Consider the following 19542-nt stretch of genomic DNA (forward strand, 5'->3'; position numbering starts at 1 on the left):
AATAGCTCTGACATAGGATAGGGGTTTGATACAGGAGTGGGTGGGTGAGATTCTGTGGTTTGCATTGTGCAGGAGGTCAGACTAGATGATCATAATGGTCCCTTCTGACCTTAAAGTCTATGATTCTATGAAGATAAAAATCATAAGTTTTATTATTAATGCTCACATTACTGGGCAGAGGTAGGTCAATTGCTGATGTCATATAAATCTACCAAAGGATTAGTTGAGATAGTGCCAGTTCTGCAATTGTGAATACGCTGAAAACTATTTTCTCTCTTGAAGTTTCAGTACATCTTTAAACTGACAATATAAAAACACTACTGGACAAATCCAGTACACCTTAGTCACTCAAAAGACCTATTTGTTTCAACTGGAGTTGTAATTTGGTTTGAAGTATACTTATCAAAGGATTAATAACCTCTTCAGCTCAGACTATAAAAACAGAAGCATGAATAGGTTTTGATTTCGCACATCAGAAAACAGTCCATGTGGTTTTAAAACAAGAATTGTCTAAAAATGGATGAAGAATGTAAATACAAAATATTTTGATGAAAAAAAATGCCAGCCTGCTCACAATGTACTTAAAGCTCTTAATTGTTTGGCAGAAGAGGTTGGTTATTGTTAGTTATAAGGATTAAACTCTCATTGGAACTGTACCAGGGTTAATGCTTTAGTAAATGTGCTGAATGTATGTAGGATAGATTGGGGAAACACATGCATTGTTTCAGAGGTGAATGGGCCCTCACATGAAATTCACTGGGATTATACAGTATTTGTATCTAACTTTTTCACTATCTGTGTCACATGCTAATGAAGAAATTCCCCTACAGACATGAACCTCCCCTTCATGATTACATGAACCATGTCTGCTCTCACTGTAGACCAAATAACATCCTTGTGGCAGCTCTAGCATTTGCTTACATGGCAAGCGAATAAGAGGAAGGGAAGTATTTCACGCATGTTTTAATTCAATTTAGCAACTGAAAACAGGGAAGAGATGCCTTATATAGTCTACATGTGTGCCATGAACCATTGGTGGACTGTGGACTACAGTATGGGAATCACCTCCACACACCATCTGAGCACTTGGAAATCAGACGTTTCAGCTCAAAGTAAAGTGGACTGAGGCCCAAATTGCCATTTTCATAGTAACTTTTCAGAGCACAGTCCCACTTTGAATGTTTTCAAAGTTCTCCTACATAGATGTTGTGACCAGCGTCCTAGTGGGGAGCCAACTGTGGTCACTCAGTTAGGGTGAACTGCAAAGAATGGGCAGACAATCCCAAAAAGCTGGTGGATATTCCAATACTTAGATTTACCAAGCCAGCATAAAATAGCTTTTTTATTACCTTACTGGTTACTCACCAGTCCAAACAACACAGTTCCCTTAAAGTGATCCAGCCTTAGGCCTCCATCCAGCACCCATGTCAAATATGATGAAAATTTCTGTAAACCTTATTTCATCATATAAAAGAACAGGTTCTACCAATCCCAAAGGATCAGACACATTATCTCCCAGGTTAATGAATGGTTCAGATCTTACTCAAATATATGCTACAGCCAATTCTTATTAACTAAACTAGAATTTATTAAAAAACAAAAGAGAGGGAGTATGGGTAAATGATCAATATACATACAGGCATGAATTCAATTCTTGAGGTTCAGATTCACAGCAGAGATGGTGAGCTTTGCAGTTGCAAGGAGTTCTTTCAAAAATAGTTCATATTTCATAGTCCAATGTCCAAATCTCATATTCATGGCATACCAACATAACTGGGACCTCAGTCTTGTGACTCAAACTTCCCCTGATGAAGTCTGAGCAGATCTGAGATGAAAGAATCAGGATTCAAGGATCTTTTATACAGTTTCATGTCTTTTGACAGGTTGGAATTTCCTCAGGGAACAAAAGGTAATTAGGATGACTTTGAAGGAGGTCCATCAGTGGTACTTAGCTATACAAATTACTATAAGGCCAAATGCTCCTTCTTCCACCATTCACAGTACATTCAAAGAGAGATGAATACTGAGATATTCCATGTTTACAATTCATTTAAATGCTAGGATCTTCTTTCGACCACTGAATTATCAGAATACAGCATACACAGGGACTGGTGATTACATTGTGGACCCTATTCAGACATATGTAAATATACAAAAACGCAAACATTATCTTCCCACATGTCTTTTGAGGGTTATTGATTTTGCAGGATGTTTAACTCTTTCAAGCCATGCTTCACAGATGTTATTTAGCTCAAAACAATTTGATGATTTTCTTTAATCACAGGATAAAACAAATGTTGGGCTATAGTTGGTGTGCTTTCTCTACATAAAGGACACATCTAGTTTCCTCAATCCTGTATCCTCCTTCCCAGCTGTTTTGTATCTTTCGCCATTGTCAGAGAGAGTCAAGTACAGGCTGACAATTAAGCTTAATAACATTCCATAATAGCCCATTCCTGATCTATCCATCTTTCTCTGTTTGTCAAGTTGCTTCCTCTCCCTTTCAATCCTAACAACTCTTGTAGGAGAGTCAGGTTATTTGGTATTAACTCAGAATCTGTATTTATGCTTCCTTTCCCTTGAGAAAATTTGCTTCCTGGAGTGAATTTAAGTGATTCTCAAAGTGTTAGGAGTGAGAAGATATGTGGCTTGAAGCAAGGTATCAATACGGTTGGAGGAGTAACATAAGAGATGGAAATCAAGGCCTTCCAATAAGAAAATGACCTTTTCAACTGAGAACTACAATTTGGAATAGGCACTAAAATCTTCCAGTCACTGACATTTTAGGGGAAGAAAAATAACCTGGCCAGATGTCTCTAATCCACACTGCCTGGAGTGTGAAGGTTGCTAATAAACAGTCTAGTTTGTGAACAATGCTGTGAAATCACAGCCAATGAAATTTACGAATGGGAAAGACAAACTGTGAATTCCATTTTGGCTATTCCGAAGTGTCAAATCTTCATGAGCAAAATATTTCTGCAGGATTAGACACTATGCTAGTTCTGCCTTTTTTCCCTTATCTTTATCATTACATATAATTGTGCAAACACAGATGCCAAAAATATAAAAAATAGTTCTCTGAACGATTCATATTGCCTGTGTGAATTCAACAGAGTAACTGCACTTCCTCATTAGTACAGAGCTACTCATTATGCTGTGTGTGTTAGTATATTTTTAATCTCCAGGTATATTCAAAGTATGATTTGATAGAACCTGACTAAATTATACAGACAGATAATGTATTATTGGCTTCTAAAATTAAAAATATAAAAAGACTCAGATATCACAGACCCTAGTTATCCCTGCTGTCCATCCGCTAGACAGCTGTGAAGGGAATCCAAGCTTCTGATGCTCTGGATCTCCTGGGGCGTGTTAAGCTTCTGGAGCCTCAGCAGCCTGCAGAGCTGGTTTCTGCCTCAGCCTTTCTGGCACATTTCCTGGGTACTGACTCTGTCTGCTACTATTTCTCACAAGTGGAGCTCTCTTTATGTTACTATTTTTTATTACAAATATTTGCACTGTAAAAATGATAAACAAAAGAAATTGTATTTTTCAGTTCATCTCATACAAGTACCATAATGCAATCTCTTTATCATGAAAATGCAATTTACAAATGTAGATTTTTTGTTACATAACTGCATTCAGAAACAAAACAATGTAAAACTTTAGAGCCTACAAGTCCACTCAGTCCTACTTCTTGTTCAGCCAATCACTAAGATGAACAAGTTTGCTTACATTTATGGGAGATGCTGCTGCTTTATACTGATGCTTCTTATTTACAATTCACCAGAAATTGAGAACACGCATTCAAATAGCACTTTTGTAGCTGGCGTTGCAAGGTATTTACCTGCCAGATATGCTAAACATTCATATGCCCCTTCATACTTTGGCCACCATTCCAGAGGACATGCTTCCATCCAGATGATGCTCGTTAAAAAAATAATGCGTTAATTAAATTTGTGTCTGAATTGGGAGAGAATTGTATGTGTTTTACCCATAAGCGATATATTTCATGCTATAGCAGTCTCAGATGATCAGGGGTGACTCTAGGCATTTTGCTGGCCCAAGCCTGTGGGAGGTCCCTGGTCCTGTGAATTCGGCGGCAGCCTATGGGAGGTCCGCTGAAGCCGCGGGACCAGCGGACCCTCCGCAGGCAAGCCGCCAAAGGCAGCCTGCCTGCCGCCCTCACAGCAACTGGCAGAGTGCCCCCTGCAGCTTGCCGCCCCAAGCACGCGCTTGGCATGCTGGTGCCTGGAGCCACCCCTGCAGATGATGACTCATTTTAAAAACACTTTCACTGCAGATTTGACAAAACACAAAAAAGGTACCAATGTGAGATTTCTAAAAATAGCTACAGCACTTGACCCAAGATTTAAGAATCTGAAGAGCCATCCAAAATCTGCGAAGACGAGGTGTAGAGTAAGCTTTCATAAGACTTAAAAGAGCAACACTCAGATGCGGAAACTACAGAACCTGAACCACCAAAAAAATAAAATCAACCTTCTGACTCAGAAGATGAAAATAAACATGCATCGGTCAACTCTGCATTGGATCATTATCAAGCAGAACCCGTCATCAGCATGGACGCAATTCCTCTGGAACGCTGGTTGAAGCATGAAGCGACATATGAATCTTTAGTGCATGCGACACATAAATATCTTGCAATACCGGCTACAACAGTGCCATGCAAACACCTGTTTTCACTTTCAGGTGACATTGTAAACAAGACGTTGGCAGTATTATCTCCTGCAAATGTAAACAAACTTGTTTGTCTGAGCAATTGGCTGAAGCAGGACTGAGTGGACTTGTAGGCTCTTAAATTTTACATTGTTTTATTTTTTAATGCAGATATTTTCTGTACATAATTCTACATTTGTAAGTTCAACTTTCATGAAAAAGAGATTGCACTTCAATACTTGTATTAGATGAATTGGAAAATACTATTTCTTTTGTTTTTTATAGCACAAATATTTGTAATAAAAAATAAATATAAAGTGAGCACTGTGCATTTTGTATTCTGTGTTATAATTAAAATCAATATATTTGAAAATGTAGAAAACATTCAAAAATATTTAAATAAATGGTATACTATTATTTTTTAACAGCGTGATTAATCTCATGATCAATCACGATTAATTTTTTAATCGCTTAACAGCCCTATAAATAATGGTACTAGTTTCACACAAAACTAAGATGTCTAGGGAACACTTAGATATTTTGGTGACAGGTGCTATAGAAAACCCTAAAGTAAGTATATAGATGGCTAGATTCTTGTGATATGAATTGCTCTACTGGTGATCTTCTCCTATCTCTAGTTTAAAAGAAAAAGTAGTCCATCCAAAATTATAAAAATGAAATGGACTGAAATGTTTTTATATGATTAAATCCTGCTGAAACAGAAGAGAACACATTTTCACATTAGTGGCTTAGAAACAATTAATATGGGCCAGAGCCTTTCCCTCACCCCAGAACTGAACCATGCTGAACTTTTTTCTCATATTGAGATAATTTCATTCTTCCTTCCTATTTAGTCTTCAAGTGTCCCCTGGGCCCCCCAGCTGCTGATCCCTTAATTTAAGAATTTTGAGACATATAGCCAAGCTCAATGTGCTGTGGTTCATTCACTAACTTTTAGTATAGTTTTTTTTCTCAAAAGCAGCTGTCAGAGCAGGACCCATACCCGTCATAGAACAAACTGACCTCCGAAGTCCTTTATCTTGGGTGAAGCTATGCCTAGGAGGAATGTGGCCCAGTGTCTGTATAATACAACTGAAGAGAATAGGAAATGGATGAGATGGCACTGTTTTCCTATCATATGTAAGATACAGTACCAGTTTATATGATAACAATACATAAATTCCCATTTATTGTCACATTTTAAGGAGTATGCTATTTGTATGGCACTTATTCAACCATGTCCTATTCAGTTTGTGTGTGGGAGACAAAACTCCCTTTGCCTTTGTCTGTGCATGAGGAACTATTTTTCAGCATGACGTGTGTAAGAGAGAATTTCATATCCTTAGGCCACATTTACAATGAGAGTGGTGTAACTGAGTCTAGGATATGGGGAAACTGAAGGTGAGGCACTTGAAACACCCTTGCTCTCTGGGCGTTCTGTTTCAGTATGTTTTCCCCATGTCTGACCACAGGAATGGACATTGGTAATCATCCCCTTACCATAAGCTTCATGTACAGGCATGCTACGTTTCTCTGTTTGTTTTGTGCTGTAGGTTTCTAGATTTAAAATAAGTGATTTTTTTTCTTTTAGTAAGTCTACTGCCATTTCTCCCTTTGCCTTGGGTTATATGTATACCAAAGTATGGGGCATTTCTCCCACTAACCATATGTGTGCTTTTATGTATCTAAGCATAGTCTAGAAGACCAGGAGTGACCAGTGCAATGCTTCAGATCTCCTGGCTTGACCATGCATTGTATTCAGTATTGCAGCTGAAATCTTCCAGTGTCTGTACATCTTGAGGGTGTGTGTTTGCATGTCATAGCATCTCTCAGCGAAGGAGAAGCTGAGTGACTGTATTCAGAGAGTGGTGTGCCAATCCTAGTAAGTGACTGAGTATTCAGGGAAAAAGAACAGGAGTAATTGTGGCACCTTAGAGACTAACAAATTTATTTGAGCATAAGCTTTCATGGGCTACAGCCCACTTCATCAGATGCATAGAATGGAACACACAGTAAGAAATATATATACAGAGAACATGAAAAGGTGGAAGTGCCTTCTTGTCAATTGTCTAAAATGGACCGTCTTGATTATCACTATAAAACGGGTTTTTTTCTTCCTCCTGCTGATAATACCTCTTCTTAATTAATTAGCCTCTTACAGTTGGTATGGCTACTTCCCCTTTTCATGTTCTCTGTATGTAGAGTGACCAGACGTCCCGATAAAATTGGGACTGTCCCGATATTTAGGTATTTGTCCCATGTCCCGACCAATCTTTGGTCTGAAAGCAATTTGTCCTGATATTTCGTTCCGCCTGCAGCACTCGCCTTATTGATTTATTTTATTTTTTCCTGCTCCGCCAGCAGCACTCGCCTTTTTTTTTTTTCCTCTGCCGGCAGACTCCCCCCATCCCATGTGTCCTGATATTTTCTCCCTCTCATCTGGTCACCCTATCCGTATGCATACATATTTCTTACTATATGTTCCATTCTATGCATCTGATGAAGTGGGCTGTAGCCCATGAAAGCATATGCTGAAATAAATTTGTTAGTCTCTAAGGTGCCACAAGTACTCCTGTTCTTTTTGTGGATACAGACTAACACGGCTGCTACTCTGAAACCAGTATTTGGGGGAGATGTTTAAGGGTTGGGTTAGTAAGTAACTATATGTTTTCTGGGAGTAAAGCTAGTGACTCAATATGTGGGTTCATGAGTATGTGTGTCAGGGTTAGTAAGTTGTTATGTGCCAGGAAATAGGTAAATAATGGGAAGATATTCATAAGTGAGTTATAAGGAAATCCCTCCTCCTTTTTCTCAGTTATGGGAAACACTGAATTTACTCAGGAAGCAATGCTGGTGATATTTTCAGATCAGGAGTATGTTCAAACAGAGCAAGATCCCAGTACAACCACCCACATTTAGTTTTTTGAATTCCCTACTGTTCCTAAAGAATCAGTGCCCAATATTTATAATTAGCTGTTGAACAGATCTGTTCATTTTAACTTGGAGAGCTGATTCAGAAGTTAAAATAGAAATTAGGAACTGGGAGAATATTTATTAGACCAGGGGTCGTCAACCTTTCAGAAGTGGTGTGCCGAGGCTTCATTCATTCACTCTAATTTAAGGTTTTGCATGCCAGTCATACATTTTAACGTTTTTAGAAGTCTCTTTCTATAAGTCTATAATATATAACTAAACTATTGTTGTATGTAAAGTAAATAAGGTTTTTAAAATGTTTAAGAAGCTTCATTTAAAATTAAATTAAAATGCAGAGCCCCCCAGATTGGTGGCCAGGACCCGGGCAGTGCGAGTGCCACTGAAAATCAGCTCGCGTGCCGCCTTCAGCACGCATGCCATAGGTTGCCTGTGTTAGACTATTATTAAAACAGAAGCTAAGGGCTTGTTTACAGCTAAGGGTTTATGCCATTTTGAAACTAATCCTTATTCCAGGATTACTCCAGGGGAATTTTACCAATTGTCCCCATGTAAAGTAGCCCTACATTTAAATTTACTCACCAGAGAATCATTGTTATAGTAGATTCCAAACAGAATGAAAAAAGGGAGCAATGTGAATTTGGACATGTTAGAATTTGGGGAAAGAGAAGGGGAATATTTGTCCACTGCTTTGAATATATTCAGATAGTGGTATTAGTGCTAACTGGCTAAAAACAGCCTGGGTGTCCAGCATCTTACACTGGCTTTCTCTGTTCAATTTCAAATCTGTTTCCAATCCTGACCTTTAAATTCTCAGTGGGGCTAGACCTTTGTTGTGTTAAAGAGACATATATGGCATATTAACTAGGACACTGCTGACAATGTCCTGTGTACTCTAAAGCAAGTGGACTCAATTCTTCGGCGAGATTCTTAGATTCTGCAGTACTCTAGTATGGCAGAATGGAAATTCTGTGGCAGATTCATTTAGAATAAAATATATAGGTTTTTAATTAAACCTGAGATTAAATAATCTGTACAGTATCCACTGTTTATTTTTATGGTAAACTCAATTGATTTGACAATGTCTCTGTTTTCAATTTTTTACTTACCCCTTAAGTGAAACCCCTTAAGTTCGCATCTCTCAAAACGATTGTTTCAGGCTGTCTATAGACTGAAGAAGATAATATTGTTTATAAGGGCTAGAAATATATATACAGCGTGTTTGTGGATATAACGCATACAGAGACAGACATGAAAGCTCAGATTTTAGAGCACAACTCTGTTGGTAGCAAATCCCATGGTGAAAGAATCACAGTCCACAGAACACATGCAGCCCTGATGCAGGGCTGACAGTGCACAAAGTCAAATACTCCAGCAGCAGTCCTAGGGTAGCCTTTCTCAGTGGAAGACCCCTTGGCCATACAGTTTCCAACAGAGATGTTGGCAGGCTGAGCCCAGCTCCTGCTACATTCAGAACATGCAGCAACACTCATATCTTTCTGCAGGATCCAATATATGGTGCCAACTTAGTGAAAGGAGCTGTGTATGCTGATGGAGGGGAACAGATCTTAGATCAGGTTAATGAAGGGCAGTGTGTGGTGAGGACATATGTCCTGAGAGGTTGTGTGTGTTCGATTTTTTGCTTGCATATTCAGATTAATGGGGTAGGGTGTGTTTGGAGGGGCAGGTTAGTGTGCAGTGGAGGGACAGGTTAGTGGGCCGGGATGTGTTTGGAGGGGCAGGTTAGTGGGTTGGGGTGTGTTCTGAAGGGCAAGTTAGTGTGTGGTGGGGGACAGATTGGTGGGGTGAGTTGGAGTGTGTTTGCAGGGGCAGGTTAGTGGGGTGAGGTGTTTGGAGAGGCAGGGTAGTATTTGGTTGGGGGGCAAGTTGGTGGGGTGTTTGGAGGGATAAGTTAAAGTGGAGGGAAAGAGGTTAGTGAGTGGGGTGTGTTTGGAGGTGCCGGCTAGTGTGTGGTGAGGGGACAGTTTATTGGATTGGGGGTTTTGTAAGGGCAGGTGTGTGGCTGGGGGGAAGTTAGTGGGGTGGGGTGTTTGGAGGGGCAAGTTAGTGTGTGGTTGGGGGGAAGGTTAGTAGGTTAGGATGAGCTTGGAGGGCCAGTTAGTGTGACGGGGGGAAGATTAGTAGGGTGGTGAGTTTGGAGTGACAGGTTAGTGTATGGTCAGGGGACAGGTTAGTGGCCAGCGTGTGTTCGGAGGGGCAGGTTAGTGTGTGGCGGGGGACAGGTTAGGGGGGTGGGGTGTTTGGAGTGACAAGTTAGTGTGTGGTTGGCGGGACAGGTTAGTAGGGTGCAGTGTGTTTGAAGGGACAGTTTTGAGTGTGGTGGGAGACAGGTCAGTGGGTTGGGGTGTTTGGAGGAGCAGGTTGGTGTGTGGTTGGGGGACAGTTTATTGGATTGGGGTTTTTGTAAGGGCAGGTTAGTAGGGTGGGGTGTGTTTGGAGGGGCAGATTAGTGTGTGGTGGGGGCAGGTTAGTGGGTTGGGGTGCATTTGGAGAGGCAGGTTAGTGTCTGGTTTGGTGGTAAGTTAGTGGGGTGGGGTGTGTTTAGATTGGAGGGGCTGTTAATGTGTGGTGGAGACTGGGTGCTGGGCTGGGGTGTTTGGAGGGATAGGTTAAAGTGGGGGAGACATTTTAATGGGTGGAGTGTGTTTGGAGGGGCAGGTTAGTGTCTGGTTTGGTGGCAGATTAGTGGAGTGGGATGTTGGAGGGCCAAGTTGGTATGTGGTAGGGGGACGGTTTATTGGATTGGGGTTTTTGTAGGGGCAGGTTAGTGTGTGTTTGGGGGACAGGTTAGTGGTGACGGGTGTGTTTGGAGGGGGAGGGTGTCTCTGTGGGGCTAGTTAGTGGAGTTTGGAGGGACAGTTAAAGTGGGGTAGACAGGTTAAAGGGTGGGGTGTGTTTGGAGGGCAGGTTAGTATGCAGTGGAGGGGCAGGTTAGTGGGTTGGGGTGTGTTTGGAGGGACAGGTTAGTGTGTGGTGGAGGGACAGGTTAGTGGGTCAGGGTGTGTTTGGAGGGACATGTTATTATGTGGTGGGAGGACAAGTTAGTGGGTTGGGGTGTGTTTGGAGGGGCAGGTTAGTGGGGTGGGGTGTTTGGAGGGGCAGGTTAATGTATTGTTGGGGGGCAAGTTGGTGGGGTGTGTTTGGAGGTCCAGTTAGTGTGTGGTAAGGGGACAGGTTAATGGGTTGGGGGTTTTGTAAGGGCAGATGTGTGGCTGGGGAGAAGTTAGTGGGGTGGGATGTTTGGAGGGGCAGGTTAGTGGGTTAGGGTGAGTTTGGAGGGCCGGTTAGTGTGTGACTTGGGGGAAGGTTAGTGGTGTGTTTGGAATGACAGGTTAGTGTGTGGTGGGAGCAGGTTAGTGTGGGGTGTGTTTGGAAGAGCAGGTTAGTGTGGGGTGTGTTTGGAAGAGCAGGTTAGCGGGGTTGGGTGTGTGGTGTGGGGCAGGTTAGTGGGGTGGAGTGTGTTTGGAAGAGCAGGTTAGTGGGGTGGAGTGTGTTTGGAAGAGTAGGTTAGTGTGTGGTGTGGGGCAGGTTGGCAGGGTGTGTTTGGAAGAGCAGATTAGTGTGTGGTGTGGGGCAGGTTGGCAGGGTGTGTTTGGAAGAGCAGGTTAGTGTGTGGTGCGGAGCAGGTTAGTGGGGTTGGGTGTGTGGTGTGGGGCAGGTTAGTGGGGTGGAGTGTGTTTGGAAGAGCAGGTTAGTGTGTGGTGTGGGGCAGGTTAGTGGGGTGGAGTGTGTTTGGAAGAGTAGATTAGTGTGTGGCAGGTTGGTGGGGGGTGTTTGGAAGAGCAGGTTAGTGTGTGGTTGGGGGGGAACAGGTTAGCGCTGAGGGGTGTGTTTGGAGGGCAGGCTAATGCGTGGTGTGGGGAGAGGTTGGTAAGGGGCGGACTATACTGTGCGGGGGGTGCCCACTTCCAGATAGCGGGTGTTTGCCCCCGGCTCCAGGGCGGGCTGGGGGCGGAGCAGCAGAGCAATGTGACCCAGATTCACTCTGAGCGCAGCTCAATTTCTGTCTCGTACTGCAGCTGCTGTGGTGCTCCCGTCACCGTGCAGCCGCACTGCTAAGCACCTTGCGGGGCTCGGAGCCGGCACAGCCCCTGGGTCTGAGTGCTTGGCCTTTCCCTGAGCGCTGCTCCCCGGCAGGATCCCGCTGTGCAGGAATCGTGGAGCCCGGCGCCATGTGGCTCTTTCTGCTCCTCCTCAGCCAAGGTAGGCTTCCCTACGGGTGTGCTAGAGATATGGGGGGCATCCGGGTCCCACTGGGCAGAGGGTCTCTGTTAACCTCCTAAAGACCATTGCCTGCAGCTGAGAACGGAGCGGGACGCTGCACCTTGCGGCGCCTAGAGCCCGTGGACCATCTGCAGAGGGGGTAGCCTGGCGTGGGACATAATTGCTTTCTCTCGATGAACTTCCAAGAAACCGCAAGTGGCCATGGAGGCTGCTGCTGTGCCAGACCCTACTCAGTGCACGCACAGTAGGTGCAAGCAGGGCGGGGGTGGGAAGGGATTTCAGACTCATTTCCGCCTGCTGCACAAAACTAACTACTGGGTGAGTAGAACCAGAAAAGGTGCTGAAATACTGACCCTATCCAGCAGTTTTTTCCACTAATGAAATTATGAAATCTTCCCACTTCCAGTCTGTCTCCCCCCCACCCCAAGCTCTGTTGTACTCTGAGCTCTCTCTTAATCGCTTTCATTTGGCTGCCCTCTGAGAATAAAATGTTGTGGAGACTGTATTTAGAGAGGCAACAACATAGGAGACTCCTAATCAAGGCTGGTAAATATTTAAGAAGGAGGAACTGTCCATTCCTTCAGCCTCTTCTTTATATACTACCCTAAGTGACTGAAAACTAATTCGTAAGCTACTGGTAAAATTGATCCATGTTGTTCTTGCCTTTTGCAAGTGCCACAAATCTATATTTTTCAAGTTATCAGATGAAATCCCGGACAAGCTGATTAGCATCCAATTTAATTTGCACTACAGGAGGTCATGACTAATTTTCTGCATAAATTTACACATTTTAAATGGGAATATGATGTTCTTTATTATGAATTCTGTTCTTAAATTCTTAAAATCCCTCTAACTTTGCCTCCACTCTCTGGGGTGCTGTCCGTAGGAAATTTTAACACCCTTTTCCTATTCTTGGATGACTGAGTGACCATTATGTGTATTTTCCTGGGAACTATAAGCCATGACATTCACGTGTCATAAAATTCTTCCCACACACTTTAAGTTTAAATATTACTGTATGCTTTCATGTATCTTTAATTGGCAAGTTTACTGAAGAAGAGCCACAGAAACTGAGTTTTTACCTGTGAGGTGTTCCAACTTGTTCTTTCAGTAACTATGGGAAACGTGGAATGTGTGGCTGGAGGGTATGAAATCAGAAACAAAAATGTTAACCTGTGGTGAGATTTATGGTATACAACCAACCCTGTAATGTTATAATGAGAAAACTTCTTAAAGCATCAAAATGTGAAACGCCTACTCTGCATTTTTGTCTAATCCATCCTTTATTCTCCTGGTCACAGTGACTGCATACCAGGGGGATAAATATGTCCACTAATTCACAGTGTAAAAGATCTGAGACTAGGGACATTCTGAAGAATGGTGTTTAAGGGGGTGGATAGGAGTTAAATATGCGAGCAGGTTTCCCCTTACAGTAAGAGCTGCTGTAAGGAGATGCATCTAGGTGTATATTAAATTATTCACATTGCCTAAACAAAGTATTAATTCTTATGGTTCATATCTGCTGTAATTTCAGTTTGATATTTATCCTGAGAACTAAAAACTCTTGTAACTGCTGAACTGATGCTTTCTTAGGGTCTCTTCCTGCTCCAATTGAACTCAATAGCAAAACTTTCACTGGCTGAGACAGCATTCTCTCTTGGCTTAAGTGATGCAAGGCCAAAGACCCCTATTCTTCTCTCAGTAAAACTGATGTAAATCCAGAATAATTTCATTGTCTTTGAGGGAGTTGCTCTCAGTTTACATTGGTATAGCTGAGAGACAAGGTGGGTGAGGTAATATCTTTTAGTAGACCAACTTTTTGTTGGTGAAAGAGATTAGCTTTTTAGCTACACAGCTGACAGAAGAATAGGGCGGTTAAGTCCCGGTTTCTGCAAACATTAACTTCTCATATTTGAATAGTCACATTGAAATCAATAACATTACTCTTATGAGCACTCCTGAGCCTGAAAATAAATGCTTGTGGAATTGGGTTTAACAGACTGGGGGGGCAGGTTACGGAAGTGCTGTATGTTTGGGAGTTAATTGGGGGTGGTGAAAGACCCTGCAGTAGGGTGGGCTCATTTTTTTGGAGGAAAGAAGGGAGGAATCATTACAATGCCTGTTGCATTCAATCAGTCAGATGTCTCCAATGGATCATACCATAAATAGGCTGGAAAACGCTCCCAGTGAATGTGCAGTGTGTTTGGTTTGGGCTTCATGATGTATATATTTTTCATTTCCACATTATCAGGGCCATCACTTCTGGAACACAGCGGCTCTTGCTTGCTTTGTTGCAAGCTAAGCAGTAATATGCAGGTTGTGCTTATTGTGTTTGTAGATAATGCCTTCTTTTATGTTTGGAACCTGCTTAGCACACTGTGGGTGCTGCAGACATAAACAGGGGCGGCTCCAGGCACCAGCGCTCCAAGCACGTGCCTGGGGCGGCAAGCCACTGAGGGTGCTCTGCTGGTTGCCGCTAGGACAGCAGGCAGGGTGCCTTCGGCGGCATGCCTGCGGAGGGTCCGCTGGTCCCGCGGCTTCAGCGGACCTCGCGCAGTCCGCCGAAGCCGCGGGACCAGCGGACCCTCAGTGCTTGGGGCGGCAAAATGTCTAGAGCCACCCCTGGACATAAATGATATTTATGTAATGCCATCCCTTTTGTTATTATATTCTTGTATTCCAACTTACCACCTTCATTATACTTTACCAAAATAATTATATTTGGTTGACAGTAGCAGATTGTTTTTTAGCTTATTAGAAATTAATAATTTATTATAGGCAGAGCTGGTAGTATTGCATATTATTAAGGTTGCCTGACACTTCCCATTATAAGACCCTGTTTTTGATTACCTATAACTTTGCCAGACTTTAACTGTTTGGGCTGAAATTTTCCATGCTGGGTCTGCCTCAGGCTGAAGTTCTTGGAAAAGTTGAGGCAAAATGGTTCAGATGTTTCTGAGAATGAGGTTAGTAAAAATATGTTACTTTGCCCATGTTAAAAGTATTCTGGAGACCTTTTCTTTGAAAAAGTATACTGTGTCCGTACTTGGAAGCAGGGACTTGAAATTTGGCAGGGAGTGGCCTTTGTGTGAGTGCTGGGCATTTTGCTGTACCTGTCAAAATCTGCCCAAATGTGGCCAGGTTAGAAACCTCTGAGAAGTCATCATTCATGCATACTCAGTAGAGACTTAGATTTTAGCAGCCAGATTTCCTGACGATTGTGTCATATTGATCGTATTCCAGCCCAGGGTCCAGCAGGATTTACAGATGCTGCAACTGCAGGGAGCTTTCCCTGGGTCACAGCAGCTGTGCTTGTGGCAAGTTTGGGCACCTGAACTGGGAGTAGGGGAACTGTCTCCTGCAGTCTCAATGATCACCTCCATCCCCACCCTGCCACCGCCAGCTGGGCCCAGGCATCATGGTGGAGGAAGCTGCCTCATTTGAATGGATGTGAGATAAGAGATGGACCAGAAGGGGGCTATGATGAGTAGATGACTGGAGGCCAGTGAGAGAGAGACAGATAGATCACATTGAGGATCTGTCTAAGAGGTGGCAACTGGGCAAGGAGACTGATTACAAGGAATTGTGGGATTGGGTGGGAATTGTGAATGCTGAGGAAGGAGCCTGGGACTGGAAGTGATGGTGGTGGGGATTGGGACAGGAACGAGAGTAGGACTGGCTGGCTGATGAGATGCCTGAAGGGTAGGTGAGAAAAATGGCACCAGAATGAGGGGCCAAAGGTGGGGAAGAGACCAGACTGGGAGAAGGACAGGTTGGAAGAGAGGGGTCAGAAGAGTCTGCTCACTAAAGCACATTCCTCTCCAGAGCCTGGAATGGAACCCAAGCTTTCTGGGTTTCACCATTCTTCTGGTGTCAGCAAATATCCGTGAAACCCACTGCAGAGCGTCCTATCCCCTTGTAGGGGGATTTTATAGCAAAGGAAACTGCCTTATTTGTTGCAAAAGTTGGAAGGTCTGTAGCTATTTTGGTTGCTGGGAGACGGTAGCCTAATTCCACCCATAGTTAAAAGGCCCTTCCTCTTATCTGAATGCCTATATTTGCCTATGATACTGAGCAAGTCAGTTAAACAAAACTCTAAATAGTTTGCCAGGGATTGTGTGTTCTTCATTTTATGGGGGCCTAACTTGAAACTATGCAGTCTAATTTGCAGAAGTGCTGAGCAATCACAGCAGCATCTGAACTCAATGGGAGCTATGCTTTGAATATATAAAGTACTATGTAATACTATATACTCTGAAAAATCAGGTTCTATACATCTCAAATTGGGCAACCAAAATTAGTGGATACTTTTGGCCTTTATTTATCTGTGCCTCAGTTCCCCATCTGTAGAATGGGGATAATAAAAGCCCCTCACCTCATAAGGATATTGTGAAAATAAATTCATTAGTATTTGTGAATCACCCAGTACTACTGTGCTGAGCGTCATAGTTTAACCGATGAAGAAATTTATTATTTTTTTTGGTTTGTTTTCAGAGTCTGGTTTGAATAGTGTGCAGTAAACAACGCACAGGGCTACACACTGAATAATAGGGAGAAAACAAAATATTTAGTGAACACTGTCCAGAGACGGATTACACTTTTGTGAGGCCCTGGGCCAGAGGAAGTGGGGGCCCCTCCCCACCTCTTCGGACTGCAGTCCCTCCATGCCCTTTCTTCCCCCAGTGCTCCTACTGGGGAAATGGGGTCAGGGTACAGGGGCTTCCCTTGCCCCCTCCCATCCCCCCGACCTGGCACTCCTACCAGGGAGCAGAGTTGGGGAGCAGGAGCAGGGCAAGCCCCCATTCCCTGATCCCACTCCCCAGTAGGAATGTGGAGGAGGTGGAGGTTGGGGGCACCCATTTTTTCTGAGTCCCCCCAGTTGGCTGGAACTCCTGGGCACAGGCCCCGTTGGCCCAGTGGCTAATCTGCCACTGTCCATTCTGTGCATGGAATGTGTCATGGAATGGGGTCCTGTGAAAAAATGTGATCATATAATTAAAGATTGTATCATAATGCATATGCACAAAGTGGCCAAACTAAGGTTACACAGATAACCTTAATTCAGGCATTTCTTAACTTTGGAATATGTGACATTGAAAACCTAATAGGATTTCTTAGCATAGTTTTGTGTGCGTAATGTTAACTAGAATGGGCTAAAGGTAGAATTGTTTGTGTAAATGCTTCCCATTCCAAACTTTGACGGTTGGATTATTAAAATGGGAGTCTGATCTAAATCTTTGTGAAACCAAAGTCACTATTGATTTTACCTGTCTCTGATTCTTAAAAAAATTTGTCTGTTAGTAAAAGCAATATTACAAATAGTTTCTTATGAGCATTTATTTTTACAATATTATACATTTAAGTAGGGCTTATTTCACAGTGATCTACAGAAGACCTATATTTACAAATGTTATAAATATAATTTGTAAAAATATAAAGTAAAATTTTTTAGAAAGTACACAATGAATTATTCATAATTCTAAACAAATTAACAATGTTTATTTCTACATAACTTGGACAGTAAATATGGGAAGCACTGACTTACTCTTTAGACTTACTTTACTAGAAGTATCTGGTTGTGGTACAGTTTTCAAACACTAATTTGCTTTTAAAGTATTCGGCAGTACACTAAATAGTCAAATATTCCTTATAATCTTACTGTGTTTCCTGGCCACTACTCAATATCCATTATATTTTTTCATTGTCAGTTGTTTTAAATGAATAGGTGTTTGTGAGAGCTAAGATGTAAACCTGCTCATGCATTTGATGAATATGCAAACAATTAAATTAGTATAAAATACTGAACTTTTTGGAATAGTGAAGATAGAAGGGGGCTTATATATTTTTAGAAGAGTAAACCAAGCTATTAGCACTGGTTGAAGTTCTGAACATTCACAATCCAGTGTTGTCATTTTCATTTAAAGGTTTCCTTTGTTGGGCTTTGGGTAGGCCTGTTCCCATTTCCATGGTTACCATGTCAAAATGCAGACAGGACACAAGCTGGATTCTGATCAGAATGGTTCATGCAGTTGCATACCAACACATGCCGTCTGGTTGTTCTAGGACATTTTCACCAGCAGTTTTAAAGTGTCTTCACAAAGTGATCACTAGCCCCATGTTGCCTACTAGTTTTAGGATTTCAGGCCTAGTAAAGTGAGAGAAATAATGAGCAAGATAAACTTGTTTTAGTGTAACTAAAACCAGCTGTGAGGTTCCCATTCAAATAAGTCCAGGACACTGGAGAATCTACTCCATCTTAAGTTTTCATTTCTACAAAAAGCATAACAGAGAAGGATCTTTGTTTACAAGCCTTAAAGGAAAGGAGTGGCACTTGGCTGTATTAAATAATTGTTTGAACATGCCTCTTTGTGTAGAGCACTTACTCATGACATTGGAGAAAGGAATGAAGTGAAAATTAATTTGAACAAATAACATCATGCTACACTGGATGAATGGCAGTCTATGTTTTCTGTATATATACATTACTTTAAAGCTATATGATGTAATATTCTACTCACTCTTTTTTTGAGGAGATGAATTTTCACAACACCCAGTAAAGCCAGTGGAAGCTGTGTATGCTCAATCTCTCTCTGAAAAATCAGGCCAGGAGTTCTGTCAATAAGTTTTAAAATTATTTAAGTATTATTAGAGTATTGTTATCCTGGATAAAGGACTTAGTCTTCCCAGCAATAGAAAATATTATTCAGAAGCTAGATTTGTTTTGATTTTCCCTTGAAGAGCTATACTCTTTTAATAAGGAAGCAAATTCTGGGTAAAAGGTAACTCTTAAAAGGGGAACTACTTAAGCAAAGAAATAAGACGAAATTTAAACAGATGAACTTTTTGAGTGCTATAATGGAACACTCAGAGTATAACACAATGGCACCTGCATAGCTATATAGATTAATGTCCTGTATTCTTTTGTCCCATTCAGATCAATAGACAACCACCTTAGTGGGATTCTCTTGCCATTTCCCTGCCTCATTTTGTCCTTTTACTCATCTTTTCCAGTTCAGCACACTTTATTCCTTAAGAAAGAAATGTCCTGTATTAAATAAATCACCCCACCTCCCTGGTTTTGGGACTGATGTTTTCCAGCTGACAATAAAGAATTGTCCTTGATAAGTACCAGTTGCCCCTGGAGGCTGTATTTCCTGATGGTATGAAAAGGGCTGCACAGCCACTCCTGGAAGATGGGACTCAGAGAATGGTTACATGTATTTGCTCATTTTCCCGAAGGGATTTCATCTTTGGGGATGGGGATATGACAAGGTTCCACTGAACCCTCCTACCATCCACTATGTATGTGTCACCAGCAGGAGATGTAATACAGCCATTTATGTTGGGATGTTCATTATGCTGATGACACAAAACTCTGGAAATGGAGCCAGGACAATTTCATTAGTGGAGCATCTGGCCCCATGACTCTCTTTTGGTTAACCCATTATGGACTGTCTGGTTAAGCAATATTTTAATTTGAATGAGAGAGAGTAGACATTGTAGGAGAAGATATATATGAGTTACAGAGAAACGGGGAAATGTTCCCTTGCATGTATCAAGTTGCCTGCATTTTTTCAGACTCCTGGCCCGAACACCTAGTACACCTGGAAAAGGTCTTTGAGCGCATCAGGCAGGCAGGACTAACTGTTAAGGCCAAAAAGTGTCAAATCGGCCAAAACAGAGTAACTT

General features: G+C 42.2%; 1 protein-coding gene across 1 annotated transcript in view; it reads left to right on the top strand.

Annotated features, from left to right (window-relative positions):
- Positions 1-11622: 11622 nt before the first annotated feature.
- ITGA2 (integrin subunit alpha 2) overlaps positions 11623-19542 on the top strand; it is a 100340-nt gene continuing 92420 nt past the window's right edge. The window contains 1 exon segment of the mRNA XM_075066941.1: positions 11623-11832. Within this exon segment, the coding sequence (XP_074923042.1) occupies positions 11802-11832 (31 nt within the window). The 5' untranslated portion in view covers positions 11623-11801.

This window comes from Chelonoidis abingdonii, chromosome 6, assembly GCF_003597395.2.
Source record: "Chelonoidis abingdonii isolate Lonesome George chromosome 6, CheloAbing_2.0, whole genome shotgun sequence".
Taxonomy (NCBI): domain Eukaryota; kingdom Metazoa; phylum Chordata; order Testudines; family Testudinidae; genus Chelonoidis; species Chelonoidis abingdonii.